General features: G+C 34.7%; 2 protein-coding genes across 3 annotated transcripts in view; both read right to left on the bottom strand.

Annotated features, from left to right (window-relative positions):
- Window positions 1-1,680: 1,680 nt before the first annotated feature.
- LOC149902221 (monocarboxylate transporter 14) overlaps window positions 1,681-22,601 on the bottom strand; it is a 31,776-nt gene continuing 10,855 nt past the window's right edge. Inside the window, exons 2-9 of one of the 2 annotated variants that reach the window (XM_090109839.1) lie at window positions 16,394-16,536; window positions 12,998-13,268; window positions 7,424-7,707; window positions 6,690-7,043; window positions 5,972-6,182; window positions 5,490-5,645; window positions 4,667-4,858; window positions 1,681-4,264 (exon numbers count right to left, since the gene is read on the bottom strand). In XM_090109839.1, the coding sequence (XP_089965965.1) occupies window positions 4,128-4,264; window positions 4,667-4,858; window positions 5,490-5,645; window positions 5,972-6,182; window positions 6,690-7,043; window positions 7,424-7,707; window positions 12,998-13,268; window positions 16,394-16,513 (1,725 nt within the window). In that variant the 5' untranslated portion in view covers window positions 16,514-16,536 and the 3' untranslated portion in view covers window positions 1,681-4,127. Of the gene's footprint in view, window positions 4,265-4,666; window positions 4,859-4,905; window positions 5,064-5,489; window positions 5,646-5,971; window positions 6,183-6,689; window positions 7,044-7,423; window positions 7,708-12,997; window positions 13,269-16,393; window positions 16,537-22,601 lie in introns of those variants that run through there. The other variant, XM_090109840.1, reaches the window with a different exon arrangement.
- Window positions 18,482-21,460, bottom strand: LOC149902222 (uncharacterized). Its single transcript, XM_090110437.1, is given in 1 exon segment — window positions 18,482-21,460. A coding segment is annotated over 1 exon segment (2,979 nt).

Genomic DNA, 22,601 nt, shown 5'->3' with positions numbered 1-22,601 from the left:
GAACTTGATCTTTTTATTTTTTTCTTCCAAAAAACTCAAAAGTGCAACTTGTGACCGGTACAGATAGATTGCTCATAATTGGGTCTATCATTGATAAAAATACCAGATTCCACCACGGAGGCGTTTACGGGGAATTGAATTTTATTAGGGTAGTTACGATACTTGAACTTTTTATTTTTTTTCTCCAAAAAAACTCAAAAGTGCAACTTGTGACCGATACTGATAGATTGCTCTTAATTAGGTCTATAATTGGTAAAATAAACACATTCCTCCATGGAAGCCTTTAGGAGGAATCGATTGTCAAAATACTATATTAGGGTAGTTTGAGTTACTGAACTTGATCTTTTTATTTTTTTCTTCCAAAAAACTCAAAAGTGCAACTTGTGACCGGTACTGTTAGATTGCTCTTAATTAGGTCTATAATTGGTAAAATAAACACATTCCTCCATGGAAGCCTTTAGGAGGAATCGATTGTCAAAATACTATATTAGGGTAGTTTGAGTTACTGAACTTGATCTTTTTATTTTTTTCTTCCAAAAAACTCAAAAGTGCAACTTGTGACCGGTACAGATAGATTGCTCATAATAAGGTCTATCATGGATAAAAATATCAGATTCCACCACGGAGGCGTTTACGGGGAATTGAATTTTATTAGGGTAGATACGATACTTGAACTTTTTATTTTTTTTTCTTCCAAAAAAACTCAAAAGTGCAACTTGTGACCAGTACCGATAGATTGCTTATAATTAGGTCTATCATTGATAAAAAAACCAGATTCCACCATGGAGGCGTTTAGGAGGTATTGAATTTTATTAGGGTAGTTACGATACATGAACTTTTTAACTAACTACCCTAATAAAATTCAATTCCCCGTAAACGCCTCCATGGTGGAATCTGGTATTTTTATCAATGATAGACCTAATTATGAGCAATCTATCTGTACCGGTCACAAGTTGCACTTTTGAGCTTTTTGGAAGAAAAAAAATAAAAATTTCATGTATCGTAACTACCCTGATAAAATTCAATTCCCCGTAAACGCCTCCGTGGTGGAATCTGGTATTTTTAGCAATGATAGACCTAATTATGAGCAATCTATCTGTACCGGTCACAAGTTGCACTTTTGAGTTTTTTGGAAGAAAAAAATAAAAAGATCAAGTTCAGTAACTCAAACTGCCCTAATATAATATTTTGACAATCGATTCCTCCTAAAGGCTTCCATGGAGGAATGTGTTTATTTTACCAATTATAGACCTAATTAAGAGCAATCTATCAGTACTGGTCACAAGTTGCACATTTGAGTTTTTTGGAAGAAAGAAATATTTTTTGATCGATTGATGTGGAAATTGTTTGAGCCAAAATCATGTTTTACTGCGTATAACTCAGAAACGGTAGGATATAGGAAAAAATGATTTAGGTACAACTTGTAGATAATTTTATGGCCTTTCAACTTTTTCTTGAAAGTTTTTCTCTAACATGTACCGTTTTTGAGATTTAAGCGAAAAATGAAAAAATGGACCCATTTCCCCCCTCCCCCCACTCCGGGGCTCCTCCTAGTGGCCCGGGGTTTTAGTATGTTTATTACCTAGGGACTCTTGACATGTTTCCGAAGAAACATCTTACGTTACTAACTCACGCACTCTAGACCCCCCTTGGAGGGACTCATTCAATGGACTAAGAATTAGAGTGGAAACAAATTACATATTATGTATACTTAATTTTAAAATATATTCGTAGATTTATATTTAGAACATAAAATTTAGAAAAAAATCATGAAATACCAAATTTAAAATAGACATATGGTATATATAGGTATAAAGAAATTCTTTATCCCTATTAATTATTTCTTTATTACATGTCTACAAAACAAACACTAACAAGGACACACTTTTCGAAGGAAAATGCAATGCATTTAAATAATATGATTAACGCTATAAAAATATATAATATAATTCCTTCACTCATTTAATTATTAAGTCATCTCTATTCATACGTTTAAAAACGTCACCTTACAACTAATTTCATTTCAGTTCCTTCCACATAAAAACATTGGCACATACATTTCAATAATTGAGTTTTTAATTTGCTTTAAGGGGAAATTAAGCATTGTCATGAAAATTTCAAGTTAAAAGAACAACAAAAACATCGATGCTTATGTATAAATAGTATCGATTATAAAATGATTAATTTTAGAAAGTGTTTTTAGCTTGATTAAAATAAAACTTATACTTACAAATTTACAATGCTTTGACAAGAAATGTTGCCATTTATTACATTTTTAACACTATATGAATTAAACAAAATTAGTTCGGTTACGGAAGACAAATAACGCAATACGCATACATAATGCGTCAATTTAATATTTATAAATCCATACAAACAACATAAAAAATCGATTTGGGAATCGATTCAATCATTTGGTTAAATCGATTATAAACATCAAACACAATCATACGTTTTAAATAGTATCGTTCTCACAAAATAACTGTACTGCTGTAACAAAAATCAACATTCAATAAAAGTAAAGCACTGGTCTTACAATAAAATATAGTCATATAAAAATGATTGATATAATATGTATGTATAAAAAGGAAGAGCGAAGTATGACGTCATCACAATGTTATTTAACGTTTTTAAAATACTATAGTCCCGCGAATTATCGCGTTTAACAGACATGAAGAAAAATGCGTCGTAGAAAAAGGTCTAGACAAATTACGACGAAAAATGTGGCAGCATAAAACATTGACACATCTTTTATAATTTATAACTATACAATAAATTTCATATAAGTTTCGTCAACAATTATTCAAAGTTATGCTTGAAGTCAATGAAATAGGAGGCATCTAAAACACTAGATCGATAAAACTTTCCAAACTACAAACAATCATCTAAAAATACAATCATTAAAAGAACTACGAAGGTTAAAAGGTTTTCTAAAACTGTTAAACAGGTATATTAATTTTAATATTACTACAGAAGTTTAGTATACAAACTTCATTTATTGGCATATATTTGTGAAATACTCTAAAACTGGTAAACACTGTTCACACTGGGACACTAGAAAAGATTTATACAACTTAGTTTTTCTACCCACGTCTGCCAAAATCTATCGACGTGCGTTGTATACTGGGATTATATTATTTTTCGCAAAATTCCTTAATATTAAGTAGATAAACCAAATAAGAATACATTAAACATAAAATAATTATACGTTTCGTCGTTTTAAGTTCCAAAATGGCTTAATATGAGTAACACTGGATATATGTTACGTATCAAGAAAAAAAAATATTCTATTAACGACTTTCAATGCGTATTTCACCTTCGCTTTTATATAATTTTAAAACAATAAGAAGTCTTGAAGAAAAAGTTTAGAGAGAGGCTAATTTTGTCATGAGTAGGGATAGAATATGATTGAAAATGTAAATAGAGATTAATATTTACTTGTCTTTTCATTTTGATATGAATTTTATATGTAGTTAATTCTAGTTTGCCGGTACCCTTTAAATTAGACTTGTACCGGAGTCTAAGTTACTTCAATTTTACGATGATTGGCGACCTATTTTAAGAAATGCTTTGTAAATATTTGTGCTTGCAATTTCGGAATAAAAAGTCATACCTAATCTATCTCATTCACCAGCCATGTCAAAAAAACTACATATATATCTACCTATCATTTGTCACTTGTCATCATTACGAGAGTCAGTATTGTTAATAAATTTCAAAAACATAATCACTAGCGTAAACAAAACATTAAGTATCAAACTAAGTACTGCTATAACCTGGCAGTAGGTAGAAATAAAACTAACCGCTACTTAACGTACATAGCCAACAAGCAAACTTCAAAACAACATGAAGTACTTACAACAATAAAAAAGACGGGTTGCACTCCGGGAGTGCCGGCAGAAGTGAAAACTTGATTATTAACGTTGAGCATGTTTGATATTTTGGAATGGTATCCGTCTTACGCTTTTTCGATCAGGTCACGTGTCCTGACGCGAGTTTAAGATTTTATACCCATTACAGAAAAAGTGCTCAACGCCGCTAATAAAGTTTTCACTTCAACAAATTCGTCATAATATATCTGCAAATTTGCCATACAAAATTTGACCTAATATCGTACCGTATAAGTACTATATTTGCACGACTTTACGCCGCCGCGTCAGGTTGTACGCGTACTCGACGCCCCACACGAGCACGCACGACATTATCAAACAGTTCTGTACGTGTATGCATATTGAGAAACTGTTCGTGTAATCTCTTACGTAACCTGAAAAAAAAAAAACAAAAAAAGGTAAGTATATTATAAGAAAATATGTGATGATTATAAATAAATAATGCACTTTGTTACCAAAATAGTAGACAGACATTTAAATAAGAAAGAGTGAATATCATGTTATAAGCTACAGAGAATTTTGATATGAAATAAAAGTTTTTGTCTATGGTTAATGAAAATAATATTTCTTAACATTTATTGTCTTACTTAAAATTAAATTGTAAAAACAAGTTTTGAATTCTATTACCATTATAAAACTCGCAACATTGCTTCAACTAGTACAGATCTTAGTTTTTTAAGCTTGTCATCAGCTTATTTTTTCATATTTGCATTTAGCACCCTATTTCGTTACTGCAATCTGGCCTAATATAATAAAAGTAATAGAATATAACTCACCAATAAGCGGTCCAATAAGCACAACGAGCACACCCTTACTGACCATGTGCAGACCGAACGCAGCGGGCAGCTTCTCAAGGGGGCAGTACTCGGATATCGTTAGAGTGAAGTTGCTTAAGCACATGCCTCGGAAGAAACCACATATGGACAGCCAGATCATTAGTGGCACCCATTCCGATTGTTCTGCTAGCACTGAAATTTTATTGAGTCTATAAGTTTCAAGAATTATATGTGATACATTTAGTGGGATATAATTAGTTGGTATAAGTGAGCAGATTTCCAAGGGGGCAGTACTCGGATATCGTTAGAGTGAAGTTGCTCAGGCACATGCCTCGGAAGAAACCACATATGGACAGCCAGATCATTAGTGGCACCCATTCCGATTGTTCTGCTAGCACTGAAATTTAATTGTGTACTGAGTTTTGACGGTTCAAATCTTTAAACTATGTAGTGTAGAAGCAAAGCAAATAGTAGTTCGAAAACTGACCACGGGGCGCTAGTGGAAAGTTCCCATTAAATACCTTTTATGGAATGATATAAGGTTAACAGTAGTACAAGACAGAGTGAACTGGGTCGATTAAAAGGTACTATGGAGTAAGTTTAAAATTTATTTTTTGAGAATTTACATAATTTTGTATGGTACTTCTATAAAATGAAGTTACGCACGAATTCAGAATATTAATGCTATATTTTATTTGGAATTACTTGAGTTAGATATTCGTAAATTAGTTTCTTAGAAATAATAAACTTTATTGATTTTTGTAATAAACGCTATTTAAATCTATACATTATTGCAATTACCTGATCACACATGCGTACATACCTGATCGTGTAGCAGCCAAAAAGAAGGAAGACACGAAGAATATCATCTTTTTGGATATCGTGGTTCTGTCGAATATTGGAGGCAACACCAATCTAACGCCTATATCCGTGATGGCGGTCATAGAGAGGCAAAAAGCCGTGTCATTCATATTATAACCTAAAATAACAAAGTCATTAAAGCATGAAGAATTTTTGCTAATATGTAGTGTTAAACTAAATATCGGTCCGACTGTATGTCTGTCACACGTTTACTATTCGGCCATTTTTAATGTATACTTTGGAGTATTTGATAGGGTAATATTTCTTGTGAATATAAAACGAAACCATGGAAATAAAATAAGGGATAGAAATTTGTAAAGGATTCGGCTGTATCAAGATTGCAAGTGCGCGATAAAGATGCATTTACGCGAACAAAGACAAAGTAAGTTAGTCAAAAATAAAAATTCCAAACATTATAATTATTTCAAATATCTGATATCTTACCTAAACTCCTAATAAAGAAGGGCGTCAACATACGAAACTGCAACTCCCCAGCCCAAAACAAGGAGAGTCCAAGTAAAAGGTTTAGAAAAGACCAGTCTTTTAGTAAATCTAGATCCATGAGAGCTATGAACTTTCTTATAAAACTCTTTTTCTTTTCCTCAGGTTCACTTTTCTTTATAGCTTTCATTTGAAGCGCGTCTTCATCTGCCGTCTAAAATAAATTTGTATCAATTATTTCACTGAGATGCGATTTTACTTAAAATTTATTATACTGAGATACATTTTATACTCATTATTTTTTATCAAAAATAAAACACTCTAAAGAAATAACATTGAAATTCCTATTAAAACTGAATAATACATTGTTATAATGTAAAAGTTAATTAGTTTTGCAAAAAAAAACGTGAAAAAAAAAAATAAACTTTATTATCATTTATGCGACTGACTTTTTTATAACCATTACTTATCCAATTACCTATACACTATCCTTACTAATATTATAAATGCGAAAGTAACTCTGTCTGTCTGTCTGTTACTCAATCACGCCTTAAATACTGAATCAATTTGCATGAAGTTTGGTATAGAGATATTTTGATACCCGAGAAAAGACATAGGATAGGTTTTATCCCGGAAATCCCACGGGAACTATGCGGGTTTTTCTTTGAATGCGAGGGCGATGCCACGGGTGGAAAGCTAGTATTCCATAAAACATACTCACATCAAGATACAGCTGAAAGTAGCTACCCGTAAAGTCCATATTGGATATGTTAGATATCACAGACACTTTCCTCTTCCTGGCCGCTTCACTTATACTACCACTTGACTTCACCATAGGCATTGCTGCTAAAGATGCAGCGGTTGTCATTCCTTGGTTCTGTTTACACCTTTCAAATTCTTGTAATGGTTTGTCACATGTCTTTGCTCGTGGTAAGCCTACGGTTCTAACTGAAGGATGGTTCATATTGTTGTGGGACCTTTGTGTTGTCAGTTTGGGCATCGGATGAGTAACTAGCGGATTGATTTCGAATTTGTCTTCTTCTTCTTCATCGCTCTCGTTGATACATTCCATTTCCTGGAATTTTTGGTAGAAATGAAATTTAGCAGGTTTTAATTCAACTAAAAATAACACTTATTAACTGGTGAAAAAGTCATGTATTCAGAGATCACAAATGTGCGATTGTTGAGTCTACCACTAAATAATAATAAATATAGATTTGATTGTTGGGATATCATCGCGAAAATTGTGTTTATGGACACTCTACTACACTATGTTAGTCTTTCACGCGGAAACAATAGAACGCATTTTGACGACCCTTGGCAGTGATATAGTTTATAACACTGAGCTATAACAATATTTGCTTTTGCTTTTGAACTATATTACTGGCAATTCGTGGCTATTTATCTACCTAATACTTTAGAAAAGGATATCTACACCTAAACATATTCCCTCACCTTAACAGGTTGTAGTTCACAATCCACCGGTTCCTCTTTCAGATGCTGTTCCACAGGTTGCAATAGAGTCGATCCCAGTACCGCATGGAACGCCAGCGCTCCCAATATAACCACGGTCCATCTGAACCCGTATTCCCCCAGTAATATCTTAACTAATTGCGGCATAACCATCAAACCAAAACCGGTTCCAGCCATCGATAAACCGACCGCTTGACCACGCTTTTTGGAGAAGTAATGATTTAATGATACGAAGGAAGACGATGACGCTAAACCTACTCCGAACCCTGAAATAAAGAAAGAAATCATGAATTTTTGTATGTAAAAGATACTACAGCAAATCACTACACTATAAATAAAAACTCTATCGCGTCGGTCTGTTCGTGATGAAATCAAAATTGACTGCACCGATTTTCATTCTGTTATAGATTTCTGGCGATATTCACCAAACCGTAATTAATTTGATAAGTTTCAAGAAGTAATAAATGTAATATAATCATCGTAAAATATGGTACGAATACTTAATTTCACGTAAAGTGTGAAGGTGACATTAATAATTAAATTTAGCATAGCACGATCGTGAGAAAACCGGTGTAATATGAAAAGTATTTAAAGAATTTACGCTAGGAATATGACACTCTTATGCAATATACTTTACTAACATACAACGTTTATTCCGTTTTCGTGAATCAAATGTTATTTAAAATTATATAAAAACTAAACATTTCGTTGCATAAAACAATTAGTTATATTACTTGCATAAGGATTTAATAAAAAAAATGTTATGTAATTTTTTGCTTCTATGATGAAACAACATTATTTTCATTATTTTAATACATAGTAGTAGTAAGTAGAATAATAATAAATCTTTTGTACAAATCATAATAATCATATCATATCAATCGCTTTATGATTATAGAAATCTTCATGCGAGGCATTCTCGGAGTATAGATATTTATATTATTACTAGCGGTCCGCCCCGGCTTCGCCCGTGGTACATATGAAAAATAGATGTTAGCCGATTCTCAGACTTACCCGATATGCACCGAAAATTTCATGAGAATCGGTCCACCCGTTTCGGAGGAGTATGCAGACTAACTTTATATAACGAGAATTTTATATATAAGATCTACAGTGCGCTATCACTACGTGAAAAATACTTTCTAGAAATATTGAAATTAAATTACTACAACGAATATTTTATGCCAGATAATGGACCTTAAACAACAATAATTCATTAAATAACATACTAGTTACTAGTTCCTAATAATTACTTAGTTATATTATATTATATTTTTACATTTTCAATATAAACAAAAATAATACTTCATAGGTAATCTGCACGATTTTAATGAACACAGCAAATCATTATAGTATTTATTTATAACCTATATACCTATGTTTGTTATCTTTATCCCTACAATATATTCACATTATGCACTATTGGCTATCATCATCTACATATATATAATTAGAACATCGATAATCACGAGTGTATTTAATAGGCACAATAAAACTGTATCAACGTATTCATGGAAATTAAACCTATGGAAAATTTCAGGAAACAATAGGATAAATACGAAATTCAAATGAGTAATACAAGCAGAATCCTTACAAATAAGCAATTACATATTCCCAGAAGACTCAGCTCCGTCTTATTAAATGCTCATCATTATTTATCACTGCAGTGTTCAGATAATAGGTATTAGGTATATTATTTAGATTGCGAATTATCTATATACATATTATGTTGAGTCACGCAAAAATTTAATAAAATCTATTTTAAGACTTTTGTAATATTTAACTAATTCATTTTAATACGAAAAAATATTTATACAGACCGAATGGGATTATATTTACATACAAATTGTAGGCGGTAGGTATGCGATAAAATGACCATAACCTAATTTAGCAGAATAGAAGTGAGAGAATATATAAATTGGTCGTCGTGTTTATAATATCTCTGTGTTAATACTGAATACATAAGTATAGGTAGGTATAACATTTAGAAACTTTATTTTTAGGCATCATACTAAAAAGAGTTAGTTACATTCAGAAATGCCGTTTTAATTACTATAAATTATAATAACTAAATAGGTATGTGATATATTTATATTTATTATTTTATATACCTATACTATGAAGGGTTTAAGACTTAAATATATTTTAATGATTAATCGTTCATGATAATTGTGTGAATCAATAATTTATTCATTTTAACAATTATTATGATTTATTTGTAGTTATTGATTGCATAACGTTTTTTCCATTCACATAGCTCAAAGTATGTGTACTTTAGGTACACATTTATAAGAAGTGTGTTTAGTTCAATTAACAAAGACACATTGCATCACTTATCGGTTAGGTTCAGTGGTCAAACTGCCTTATTACAAACTTATCAGCTGCAGCGGCACAAAGCATGCTGACGAATTATTTTACTATGATTCATACACGCTAGCGACAATTGAGTATTTGAATAAAAAAAAATTATTGATTTTTTTTATGTATTTTGAAACTTTATTATTAATAATATTGATATTTAATACAAATAACTTCAAAATTATTTTTTTCCGTTAATTATAAGCAATTAAAAATTGATGAAATTTAAATTAGAATCACGTGATTACAAACGCGCCATGACTGGTCACCACAGTTGTGACGTGATAATGTTATAGCTATGTATTAACTGCAGTACATAGCGTTTACGGCTATTACACGTGACTAGACAATAATATTGAAAGTTTATTGCTAAAATACGATTTGTTAGTTGGTTCCGAATTAGTTAGTTAGTTATGAAAATAATATTCTTGATGTTGATATATTTATGATCACCGATTTTTGTCAGGAGTTGCCTTTGTAGTATTCGTACATAATGATACAAAACGATAACTTTTGAGGTTCGCCATTTTTAATATAAATTTAAGTAATATAATTAACAATTAATAAAATTAATATGTAATTTAATAATGACAACAAAATTAAATAGATCAAAACACTGTATTTATTATTAACACGCTTTTATTAGCTTCACCTGCATGTTTGTATGTAACCGACTCCTTTCGAAGTTTCGGCTCGATTTTGACCCACGGATTTTGTTCAAATTTTGAACACTTATCAAGGTCCGATGACAATACAATAATATCATAAATTTATCCTGATAAGGATCGCCAGGATCAGCTTAAAACATATGTTTGTATGTAACTAATTCTCCTTTCGATTCGATTTAGACCCACTATAAACCGACGGATTTAATTTAAATTTTGTATACTTATAAAAACCCGGTAACAATACAATAATTTCATGAATTTATCTTATTTTCCTGTTTAGTTTTTCAAACTATATTTATTTTTCTATCAACTGCAATGAGTGAAAAGTGAAAACTAACATTATGACGTCACACGCGGTCAGGTGACGCTTCGGGAGTTGTCGGCGTGTCTTCGGTGCTGGATTCATAGACTAATTTTTATTTTGAAATAACTTTTGAATTATTGCAAAAAAATAAAAATAAAAACAGTTTTGTTATAAAACTAATATATAATCTTTCCATTTATCACAAAAAAAATTTTAATTCAAATACTCAATTATGGCTTTGTCGCACTTGAAATTTTCTGCTGTATAGGGTAAAAACCGACACAAAAGTGTGTGTGGAACTGAATGGGAAAACATTAATATCCATTATTATTTATTATTGGATTTAAGGTGATATAACTTGGAACAAATAAAATAAAACATTATCCAATATAGATCTAATGACATGATAACTGGATAGGTAACAAGCGTGTAATCCGATCCGATGTGAATGAACCTAAAGTATGCACGGATCACATACAGTGGTGGACGTTTAATTAGAAACACGTAACACGATGAAGTAGTCATCAAATTCATTTAACATTTACGTATTAACGTAATAGAGATTAAGTATTATTTCGTATGTAATAGAACACCCGTTTATCTAGTTTTATTAGAAAATGCTTTATTTTAATCAAAAATTAGCTTAAATTAATAAAAATAAACAACTTTAAGTGAAATATGCTTTCTGAGTATTTTCAGTCTGGACAACAAATTAGAAACAGCATGCTTCGAGTGATCCAAAGTCAAAACCTGTTAAAATGCCGCCAATATTCTTTCTTCTACAAATATTTTCACCGTTCTTTAAACATTCTAATCTAAAAGTTTCTGAAAATTAATTTGCTTTACAGTATAAATGGTTAAAAGTAAGATTTTTGACCCATCAACAAGAAAAATAATTTTAAGTTTACATTTTGACAAAAAACTAGAGTTACAGGAAAATTGCAAATCATTTAGAGTGTTCGATAAAAAAATATCAATGGTATAGTTTATTTAAAAGAACATGGTACTTCCGATCAAGTGCCTAGAAAAGCTCAACCATGAAAAACCGCTGCACGCGAGGATAAGCAAATGATTCTTTTGGCAAAGATGAATCCATTTAAAAGTTCAAATTCTATTATAAAATTAGTTTTTTCCGAAGATGAACCTCACAATGCGTCGATGAGATCGGTTCGCAGGCAGTAAATCGAGGCAAAATTTTTTGGGAGAGACGCCAGGAAAGTACAGCTTCTTACTAGGCAGTACAGGGAACGACGATTTTCATTTACTAAGAAATTGCTAGTGGAAATTCCGCCAGTGAAAAAGTTTTATTTTGGGATGAAACTAAGATTCATTTAATCAATTTTGATGGCAAAGGATACGCGTGTCGTTCAGTTAACCAGGCCTTAGATAATAAATAAACAGTTCAGCATGGCGGAGGAAACATTATATTATGGGCACGTATGGGGTTGTTTTTAGACTGTTATAATCTTTATAGACAACATCGGCTTTACAACGTCGTGCCTTAGATTGTATGAGATTTTAACACGTTTGAAAAAAACATATTTTCTAATAGACCTTTAAATGGATCCATCTTTGCGAAAATAATTATTTGCCTATGCTTGCGAGCAGTGGTTTTTCATGGTCGAGCTTTTTTAGGCACTGAATCAGAAGTACCATGCTCTTTTAAATGAACTGTAGCATTGAATATATTTTTATCGAACACTCTAAATGATTTTATTTTTTCCTGTAACTCCAGTTTTTGTCAAAATGTAAACTTAAAATTATTTTTCTTGTTGATGGGTCACAAATCTTACTTTAACCCATTTATACTGCAAAGCAAATTAATTTTCAGAAAATTTTAAACGGAATGTTTAAAAAACGGTGCAAATATTTGTAGAAGAAAAAAATATTGGCGGCATTTCAACAGGTTTTGACTTTGGAACACTCGAAGCATGCTGTTTCTAATTTGTTGTCCAGACTGAAAATGCTTGGAAATCAGACTTCACTTAAAGTTGTTTAATTTTATTAATTTAAGCTAACGTTTGATTAAACTTAAGCAATTTATTATAAAACTAGATAAACGGGTGTTCTATTAAATATTAAATAATGCTTAATCTCTAATACGTTAATATACAAAAGTAAATAAATTTGATGACTACTTCATCCTGTTACATGTTTCTAATTAAACGTCCACCACTGTATTTATTTGCCGCGTCGCTTACTCTAAACAATGGACTATAAACTCACCGCCAAGTATACTGTATGTAGCTAATATGTGTGCCATACTGTTCGCCGGCGCGGTGAAGAGAAGACCAAGGGCGCATATCGTCGAGCCGACGAAGCACACCTTTCTGTATGAAAAGGTTTTGATGACGGGGCCCACGAAGAAACCGGAGAAGTTCACGACCGAGTCAAGGGTACTGGCGATCACTGCCGCCCCTGTCGTGTGGACCCCGAGGTCGTCCAACAGATCCTTGAACAGCAAACCGAACGATGGCTCCAGTGAACGCGTAGAGAACTGAAAACCAAATTCGGCGGGTTAGATGGGCGTGCTGACGTCATAACCCCATTAGTAAATTGAACAAGAACGAAAGTTCGAAAGGATGACGTCATGATTGTGTCCATTGTAATCGAATCACGATGTTTTGCTGTGCTTTTGGCGTTGTTATCATTTATGTGTGGCACGGCTACGGTTACCAAAGATAAACAATGCCATTATAAAAATTGATAATAAAGCTAATGTGCCTGATTTATATTTCGCTGACTTAACACTCAGATAATAAGTAGTTTCATAAAGCATTAGTTATTGCTTGGCCCAAATACATTTAGTACGTTTGTATACCGATCAGCAGATAGAATTCAAATCTCAATCCGAATAATAAATAGGAATTACCACCAACAAAAATACAACTGAAAATGTGTCACCTTGGCCTTATAAAGAAAAAACAAATTGTATAATAGTGATTAGTGATAGCCTTGCACAAAGATCACGAAAGCATCTAACAATCACAAACGACGAGGTAAAAGCAAATCATTAATTATAATAATGACGTCGATCTTGTGCCGCTGGATATTTCATTAATTACAATTTGCTAATTCACTTCAATGACCTAAATAATTGAGGTACAAGATATTGTATTTATATGTATTTACGTAGCAACTGAACCATATCTTATAGAAGGTACATCAAAAATGTATTCTTACGAGTAAAGACCAAAAGATTATACATATAATAAGTGACCTGATAGATAAACATGCCTGTGAGAGCAATTGTAGAACTACTCCAGTCAGTCTAGACATTCAATTCACAATAATTCCAAAAGTTATCAAACTTCGGTCAAGTGAATGGTACATTGGGACGACAATAAATCCCATTTTGCAACCTTGTCCGCAGTCCGGAACTGCAATTAAATTATTTTTTGCTGTATGGTCCTGAAAAAAGTTCCAAAAGTTCTGCAAACTTGGGGAAGTTTTCGATATAATATTTCATATCACGTATTAAATTTGCAACCAATCTCAGTGTACGGAACATCTTTTAATATTGAATATTAATGTTTTTTTTTTATTAAACTGAATGAGGTTGCAAATTTGTAAATGCACCAGAATAGATGTTTTCGAAGTTTGCAACCAAGTTCCAAAACTTTTGTAATTATTCCGAGACCACCTTACTCGAAAAAATGACCACGAATTAAAAATAATTATAAATAAACATGTTCCGGTCAACGAAAAAGGTTGCAAATTTATACAACCGTTCGGTATATATTTCCGATATGTGTGTTAAGTTTGCAGAACTTTTGGAATTTTTTTTCACGACCATACAGCAAAAAATAATTTAATCGCAATTTTAACAATGTTCCGTACACTTAGATTGATTGCAAATTTAATACGTGATATGAAATATTATATCGAAAACTTCCCCAAGTTTGCAGAACTTTTGGAATTTTTTTCACGACCATACAGCAAAAAAATAATTTAATTGCAATTTTAACAATGTTCCGGACTGCGGACAAGGTTGCAAAATGAGATTTATTGTCGTCCCAATGTACCATTTACTTGACCGAAGTTTGAAAACTTTTGGAATTATTGTTAAATTCTCGATTTTCAATGTCGATTCTGACTGATCTAAACATGTGACTTATAATAATTGTGAGATGCAGCATCATTGCCTCCACGCACGAACATTGTTGTCAACAGAGTTCATGGAGTTCACTTAGATATATTATTGTGTTTGAAATATTATTATCAGGTCACATAGAGATATTATAATTCATGATAGTAGGTACACACGAATACCAGACATGATATTTAGTTTTGGACAACAACAATCGCAGACATAACTTTTTATTTAATATTTTATCGAAATATCTGTTTAAGTTTCAATTCTTATTTTAATAACATTTAGAGAAGAGTTGAGTTTCCAATCCCATCGTAGGTATTAAAGGTCGGTATTTTTTATGTTTTTGCTGCAATGAAGCTTTAATGGAAACTACTAGCAAGATTGACGCATTCAACCAAAGAAACAATTCACCTGTATAATATTATCATAGATAGTTTCAATATATTATTATTCCACCCATTAAATAAATCGATACTCTCTGTATACAAAACATTATTTACCATCATAAAGGAGCTATGTAGCGTCTCAAAAACTCATATTGTGCCTTTTACGTGGATAAAGATCCAATTATTCATGTTCTTACTAGACCATTATGTGATAATACAATAACAACACTTTATTGTATTTCTTTACAATACCTACTTGAAGATAGAAAGATAGTGCAGCCATGGCAAGGAATATGCATAATGCAGGCCAAATTAGAATTATTGTAAATTCAAAACCTATAACTAAACGTTTATTTAATGTTTGCTTTAGATGCTCTATTTACACTCATTAATATGATCGAAAGAAAGGATATATAAGGATAAAATACTACTCATATTAATTCACATACGTTAAACGTTCAAGGTGGTTGGATGAATTAATAAATCTGCTGCTCTGATCGGAGTTAAATTCGATACACAGATAACAAATTTTCTACCACAATAACATGATGAAGAGATAATTAAAGCTTGGCTTATCATTTAGGCTACTTAGTCCTGAAACCGAAAGTAAAACAAAGACTGAAGCTAGCTAACAATTATTCAGTATACAAACTAAATATAAAAAATTGGAAAATCCAAAAGTGCACGCCTCATAATTTTTTTTTTAATAAATATTTATTAATTATTATTTTTGTTTATTTAATAACAATTAAACCACATCGAATCAGACCCTGAAAAATGAAAGGGTTCTATTCCTGAGCATACTCAAGCGTAAGAGAAAAAAAAAGACTCGATTAGTAAAGTATTTCGGTCGCGATCGTGTTAACAAGAAAAAGGATCCGCACATACAGACACACGGACGTCCAAGACAGAACTTTTTTAAACTGTTTTTTAACTAGTTTAAATAACAAAAATGACATCAAAAATATCATGAACGTTAAAAATAGTGTTTTTTCTTAATATGTGTGTGTATGTATTATCTTACAAGTGCAATGTATGATACATAAAGACATTTTAAGTTTGAAAAATCAGATGTTTTGCGCGAAGTGACAGTAGTACCCACCTCAACGCTTCGCTTATGAGGCGTGCAATAAAACTTACATTCACTAAGCTGACTCCCAAACACACCATCCACGCCCATCCACCATCAGGTGCGACCTTGCGCGTCGCTGGCTGGTAACCCTTGCTCTTTTCAAAACCTTTGCTCTTCTCTACCGTCATTTTGCTAATTGTCACCTACGAACCTGCAACGTGCAATAACATGTAGTTATCGATGTACACATTATGATATTTTGTAGGAATACTTATATTACAGTAGCTGTGGCCTCGAAGTTTCAGCCACGTCGTACTTGTTGTTATAAAGCCTTATTCAATTCGGAGCAGCACAGATTTATCATTTAACTTAACAAATACCTAGTAACATACGATGTAACCGTTCTTGAATTTAGCAACTAACAAACTATTAAGCTTTAAATTAATTAGTATAGCAATGCGAAAGTGTGTTTGTTTGCTTGACTCTCACGTCCCAACGGATGTATTTTATGGTAAGATATTTGTGTCTGGGGATAGGTAGAAAGTTATATAGGCTATCCTAGAATTATATACCGCACTCAAACATCATATTCCCATGATGTTTGGGTCTGGGTATTTCCTTTTGTTTCATTTTTTTATTTTTCAAAAGTAACCGACGGATGCTTAAATTCTACATGAAAACAAATGGCATGGCAGATAATTCAATTCATCAATTAATTACCTTGGATAACCGCCTACGGCAAATTGCGTAAAGTTTTAATACCAACCTTATTCATTTTACTAAATCTTTACAGCATTTAACTACCTATTACTTACTTACTGTACAAAATGTTAAATATGAGTAACTCGCAAGCCGTAATAACTAATTTCCTCAACGACTGCCTTATTTCAGACAAATACACTATTAAAACTATCTTAATTAAAAGTTTTGGTCCCAAATGCCAAAATATAAAAATGTTTTGGTTAAACTGTAAGTACTATCAGTTACTTCTGTATAAATACGGTTGGAAGGATATAAATATTAAAATATTTTGTCTAATTTATTTTATTGTTCCCTATAGAGTTAATTTCGTGTAACATTCAATTGTTTTAACCGTTTTGTTGCATTGTGTACATATTACTTATACCCACACATACAGCAGTTTGGAGTAGATACAGTTGCCGGACAACAACTGCTTTATCATCACTTATCATTGTTGTTTTGATTCCGACAGCCGGCACGCTTCAAGTATACGCATATAAATACCGTCGACAGGACGTATATACGAGTGGGTCTAGAGAGGATCACGCTAGCACCACGTGGCCGCAATAGAACGATTGAAGCCGGCAACCACGTGCGTATTCGCGAGGTCATCACAAACTGTTAATCCGAAAGCGGTATACGTAATAACATTTCGTACTTTGTTCCGAGAGCAATGACTTTGATTTTTTTGTAGCATCAGCAAGACGAATATAATTCTCTTGTGCGCTGTTCGGACACATAATAATAATCATTCATGGTAGGTACTTGACATGCACGCAGGTTATTACTTATTAACCCATTGACCACCGTAAGGCCCGATCGGGGCGCGACACAATAGATTTTCTATTGTGTCTGTGATTCCGAGGACTGATGGATTAATAATTATTATACAGTAGGTACTTATCGTAATTTATATCTTTTGATTGAAAAATTAAGGTCTTATAGTTACGTCTCCTCATATGAAAAGAAATTACTTCTGCAATATTTTCAAGTAAATTGCAACCGAACGTTTATCAACACGTATTCAGCATAACACATAAGAATTTTTTACAAAGATTACAATTGATGAACTTTAAACAGCTGACGGCGATAAGTAGGTAATAATACATTGTAGATTACATGATATGTACATCCATATAAAGATACGAGAATGCGAGTATGTTTCGTTTTGTATGTGTTTAATTGATTGAAGATAAATACAGTTGGAACTTGGAGCATTTCAAAGCGATCATATTTTAACGATTATTATACTTTAATTCTAGTTAGTTACCTAGGTATATTTAGTAAAGAAAATTGTGATCGGTGTTTCTATTTATCTTTCCATAGAGTCTCAAGTTATTTTATTACAAAGAAAAATACACAGTACGTAACTAACAGTTAAGTTTTATCTCATCATCATTCATCATTCCAGCCTTTCAAGACGTCCACTGCAGGACATAGGCCTCCCCCAAAGATTTCCAAAACGACCGATCACCAGCGACCTGAATCCAGCGGCTCCCCGCCACTTTGATCAGGTCGTCTGTCCATCTCGTTGTAGGCCGTCCCACACTGCGACGTCCTGTACGTGGTCGCCACTCAAGAACCTTTTTGCCCCAACGGCCATCGGTTCTGCGGGCTATATGCCCAGCCCAGCGCCACTTCAACTTACTAATACGGTGGGCTATGTCGGTGACTTTAGTTCTTTTGCGGATCTCCTCATTTCTGATTCGATCACGCAAAGAAACCCCGAGCATAGCCCGTTCCATAGCTCGTTGAGCGACGCGAAGCTTCTGCACCATGCCCGCGGTTAGCGACCACGTCTCAGATCCATAAGTCAACACCGGTAACACACACTGCTCGAAGACTTTCGTCTTCAGGCACTGAGGGATTTTGGACGAAAAGATGTTGCGTAGTTTCCCGAACGCTGCCCAGCCGAGTCGGATTCGACGATTGACCTCTTTACCGAAGTTGGACTTACCTAATTGGACGCTTTGTCCCAGGTAAACGTATTCGTCAACAACTTCGAGAATAGAGTTTCCAACTGAAACCGGAGTGGGCACAACATGGACATTTGACATGATTTTCGTCTTGTCCATGTTCATGCTAAGGCCCACTTATTGTGAAACTCTATAGAGGCCACCGAGCATTGTATTGAGGTCTTCCAGGGATTCTGCCATGACTACGATATCGTCGGCAAATCGAAGGTGAGTGATGTACTCGCCATTAACATTGATGCCAAGTCCTTGCCAGTCCAGGAGCTTGAAGACATCTTCCAAAGCAGCGGTGAACAGTTTCGGAGAAATAACATCTCCTTGTCGGACCCCGCGCTGCAGAGGAATTGCCTTTGTGCAATGCTCCTGAACCCGGACTGACATAGTGGCGTTTTCATACAAACTTCTCAACACTTCGATATACCGATAGTCAATGCGGCAACGCTGAAGAGACCTCAATACGGCCCAAGTCTCGATCGAATCAAAGGCTTTTTCATAGTCCACAAACGCCAAGCATAATGGCAGATTATACTCCTCCGTCTTCTGTATAATCTGCCGCAGCGTATGTATGTGGTCCATGGTGCTAAAGCCTCTTCGGAAACCGGCTTGTTCGGGAGGCTGGAAGTCATCAAGCCTGCGTTCGAGACGATTCGTGATGACTCTCGAGAACAGCTTATAGACATGGCTCAGCAGTGATATTGGCCTGTAGTTCTTCAACAGGGTTTTGTCTCCCTTTTTGAAGAAGAGGACAACCATACTGCTGCTCCATGCTTTTGGCGCAGTGCCCTCGAGTAAGGTGGAAGTGAATAACCTCTGTAGCACTCTGAGGATTGGTTTGCCACCCGCTCTCAGAAGCTCAGATGTGATTCCATCCTCACCCGGCGCCTTGTTGTTTTTAAGCTGTTTGAGAGCCATCCTAATCTCGTACAGGCTGATGTCCGGGATATCTTCGGTGTAATGTCGGGTTAGTCGGGCTCTAGGATCTTTCGCCGGACTCGCAACAGGCTTAGCAATGGAGGTGTAAAGGTGCCCATAAAACTTCTCGACCTCGCCTAGTAGCTCCGGTTGAGACGACACAATTTTGCCACTATCCGTCTTCAGCTTAGTCAACCGGCTTTGCCCAACAGATCCATCTCTTGCGAACACTTTTGAGCCTTTATTTCGCTGTAACGCTTCTTCAATGTTTTTCGTATTGAAGGAGCGGATATCGTGTCGCAAGGACTTTGTTATTCGTCTATTGAGCTGCCTATATGACTTCGCTTCATCGGAAGTATTCAGTAGCAAAGAGCGTCGCTCTGCCAGGAGCTTGAGGGTATGGTCGGAAAGTTTTTGTGTTCGATTCTTACGGGGAATCTTGCAATGATGCAACCCTACCGTACGAATCGTTTCGATAAGCCTGTTGTTCATATCGTCCACAGATACGTCATCGCCTAGGCAAGCGAAGCGATTTTGGAGCTCGAGTTGAAAGCTTTCGGGGTTCTGAATTTGGGTGCGGAACGGTCGAAGAGTTGACTTAATCAAGCGAGACCTTTCGAGTTTCACATCTTTATTCAATGTGCCTCTTACCATACGGTGATCACTGCCGGTTTTGACCCTGTTGATCACAGAAACATCATTGAATATATGTCTCTTTGTAGTCATGATAAAGTCAATCTCATTCCTCGTTTTACCGTCGGGGCTTATCCAGGTCCACTTCCTATGCGGAGATTTCTGGAAAAAGGAATTCATCATGAAGAGTCCTTCTTTCTCCAGAAACTCAGCGAGCCTCTGGCCCCTCGGGTTGCGCAGCTTGCGCTGCCCAAATCCAAATTGCCCCACTCTCAACTCATCATCGCCTCTTTTGCCCAGTTTCGCGTTGAAATCCCCCATCACAACATTGAAATGTGTTTTCGAGGTATGTATGGCTTTACTGATGTCCTCATACATTACCTCCACATCTTCATCTGAGTGTGCCGAGGTCGGAGCGTAGACCTGAATCACCTTTAAAGAATATCTATCAGATATTTTGAGGATCAGGTACGCTACCCTGCTCGACACACTTTCGATGGATATGATGTTGTTAATGAGGGGTCTGCGAACGATAAACCCTATTCCACCTTGGGACTGTTGGTCGCCCTCCCGCTAGAAGAATAAATTACCGGATGTCAACGTTATCGTGTCCTCCCCCTGTCTTCGGACTTCTGATAACCCTATGACATCCCAGCGTAACTTACTCAATTCTTCTTCCAGCTCAACAATCTTTTCGTCCGTCCTCAACGTGCGTGCGTTGTATGTTACCAGGGCCAAGGGTCGTCGGGAGTGGTAGCCGGATCGCATCCGGTGATTCTTAGCACCCCCCGCCCCGCCGTTACCATGGCCGCTACCGTAGCCAGGAATAGCGGAGCTGCCGGGTACTAGGGGCCTGGTTGTTGTTGCACTATTCATATTGTGTATTTTTATGTGTATCTTTTTGAGGGGAAAGAATGCCAATACTCGCCACGCTTGGCAGGCGGGTTGGCGAGCGCAGTTGATGGTGGGGGAGATCATGCATACGCTGCTGCCCGTTTGCATGTAGTTAACCCTTAGTCGCCTTTTACGACACCCACGGGTAGAGATGGGGTAGTGCTATTCTAGGCCGGCACCACACGGCACAAGTTTTATCTAATCCCAGTAAAATATATAACTTGGACGTAGCCCCGGATCTACGATTTTTTAAAACTCGATAGTGGCGCCCCTTCCCTTTAGTGTTTGAGAAAAATTACTGTTATTAACAACACACGACAGACAGTGTTTCAGTGTTTGTCACTTGAAGTTCGACTATTCGAATTTGTTCGACTTGGCTCTTACAGATATGACGGGGATTTCCCTGTCAGAAAGATAACGCACAATACGCACGCGTCCAAAAAAGAATTACTTGATCTGCCTTCGTAAATCACTTGACACTTTACTGTATATGTTCAAAAAGTACCTAAAAGATTCGATAACTTGATAATGTACGATATTGTATGTTCGATAACTTGACTTAATATGAGATTGTAAGAAAGGGGCTTCACCTTAATTGAATTCTTGTCTCAACTCTCAAAGAAACTGCCGCGCGTGACAAGAGCTCCAGTTTGCTGATCCGGGGCTGTTATAGAGAGACCACCAACACTGTTCTTGAATTCTTATCAGAAATTATTTTAAAACATAATGCCGTATGTTGATGCATGAAAATGACCAAGAACATCAATCAAGCGTAAAATACACAATTACACACGATGTTTATAATTATTCAACATGTTATTAATAAAATACTAAATATTTTAAAACATTTGATTTGTTTGTTAACATTTGTTTGCTTGAGTCATTTTTATTACAAGTACAATAGATTATTTTATAAATGATGTGCTAAAATGATGATCAGATAATAAAATTTCACAAGACAATAAAGATATCACTTATCAATTATCGTGACCCAGTAACCTATATCAATTACGAGTACATATTACAAATTCGTTAATTAGTAATAACGAACTGGCTGTGTCCCGCAGTTTAACCACGGGCAATAACCTTTTATCTCTAGTTTCAACCCATTAGTTGATTTTTG

The sequence above is a fragment of the Colias eurytheme genome, chromosome 15, assembly GCF_061535395.1.
Source record: "Colias eurytheme isolate Ceu_HAF_F1 chromosome 15, ilColEury1 Martin Lab GWU primary, whole genome shotgun sequence".
Classification (NCBI taxonomy): domain Eukaryota; kingdom Metazoa; phylum Arthropoda; class Insecta; order Lepidoptera; family Pieridae; genus Colias; species Colias eurytheme.
This window is presented reverse-complemented; position numbering and strand designations above follow the sequence as displayed.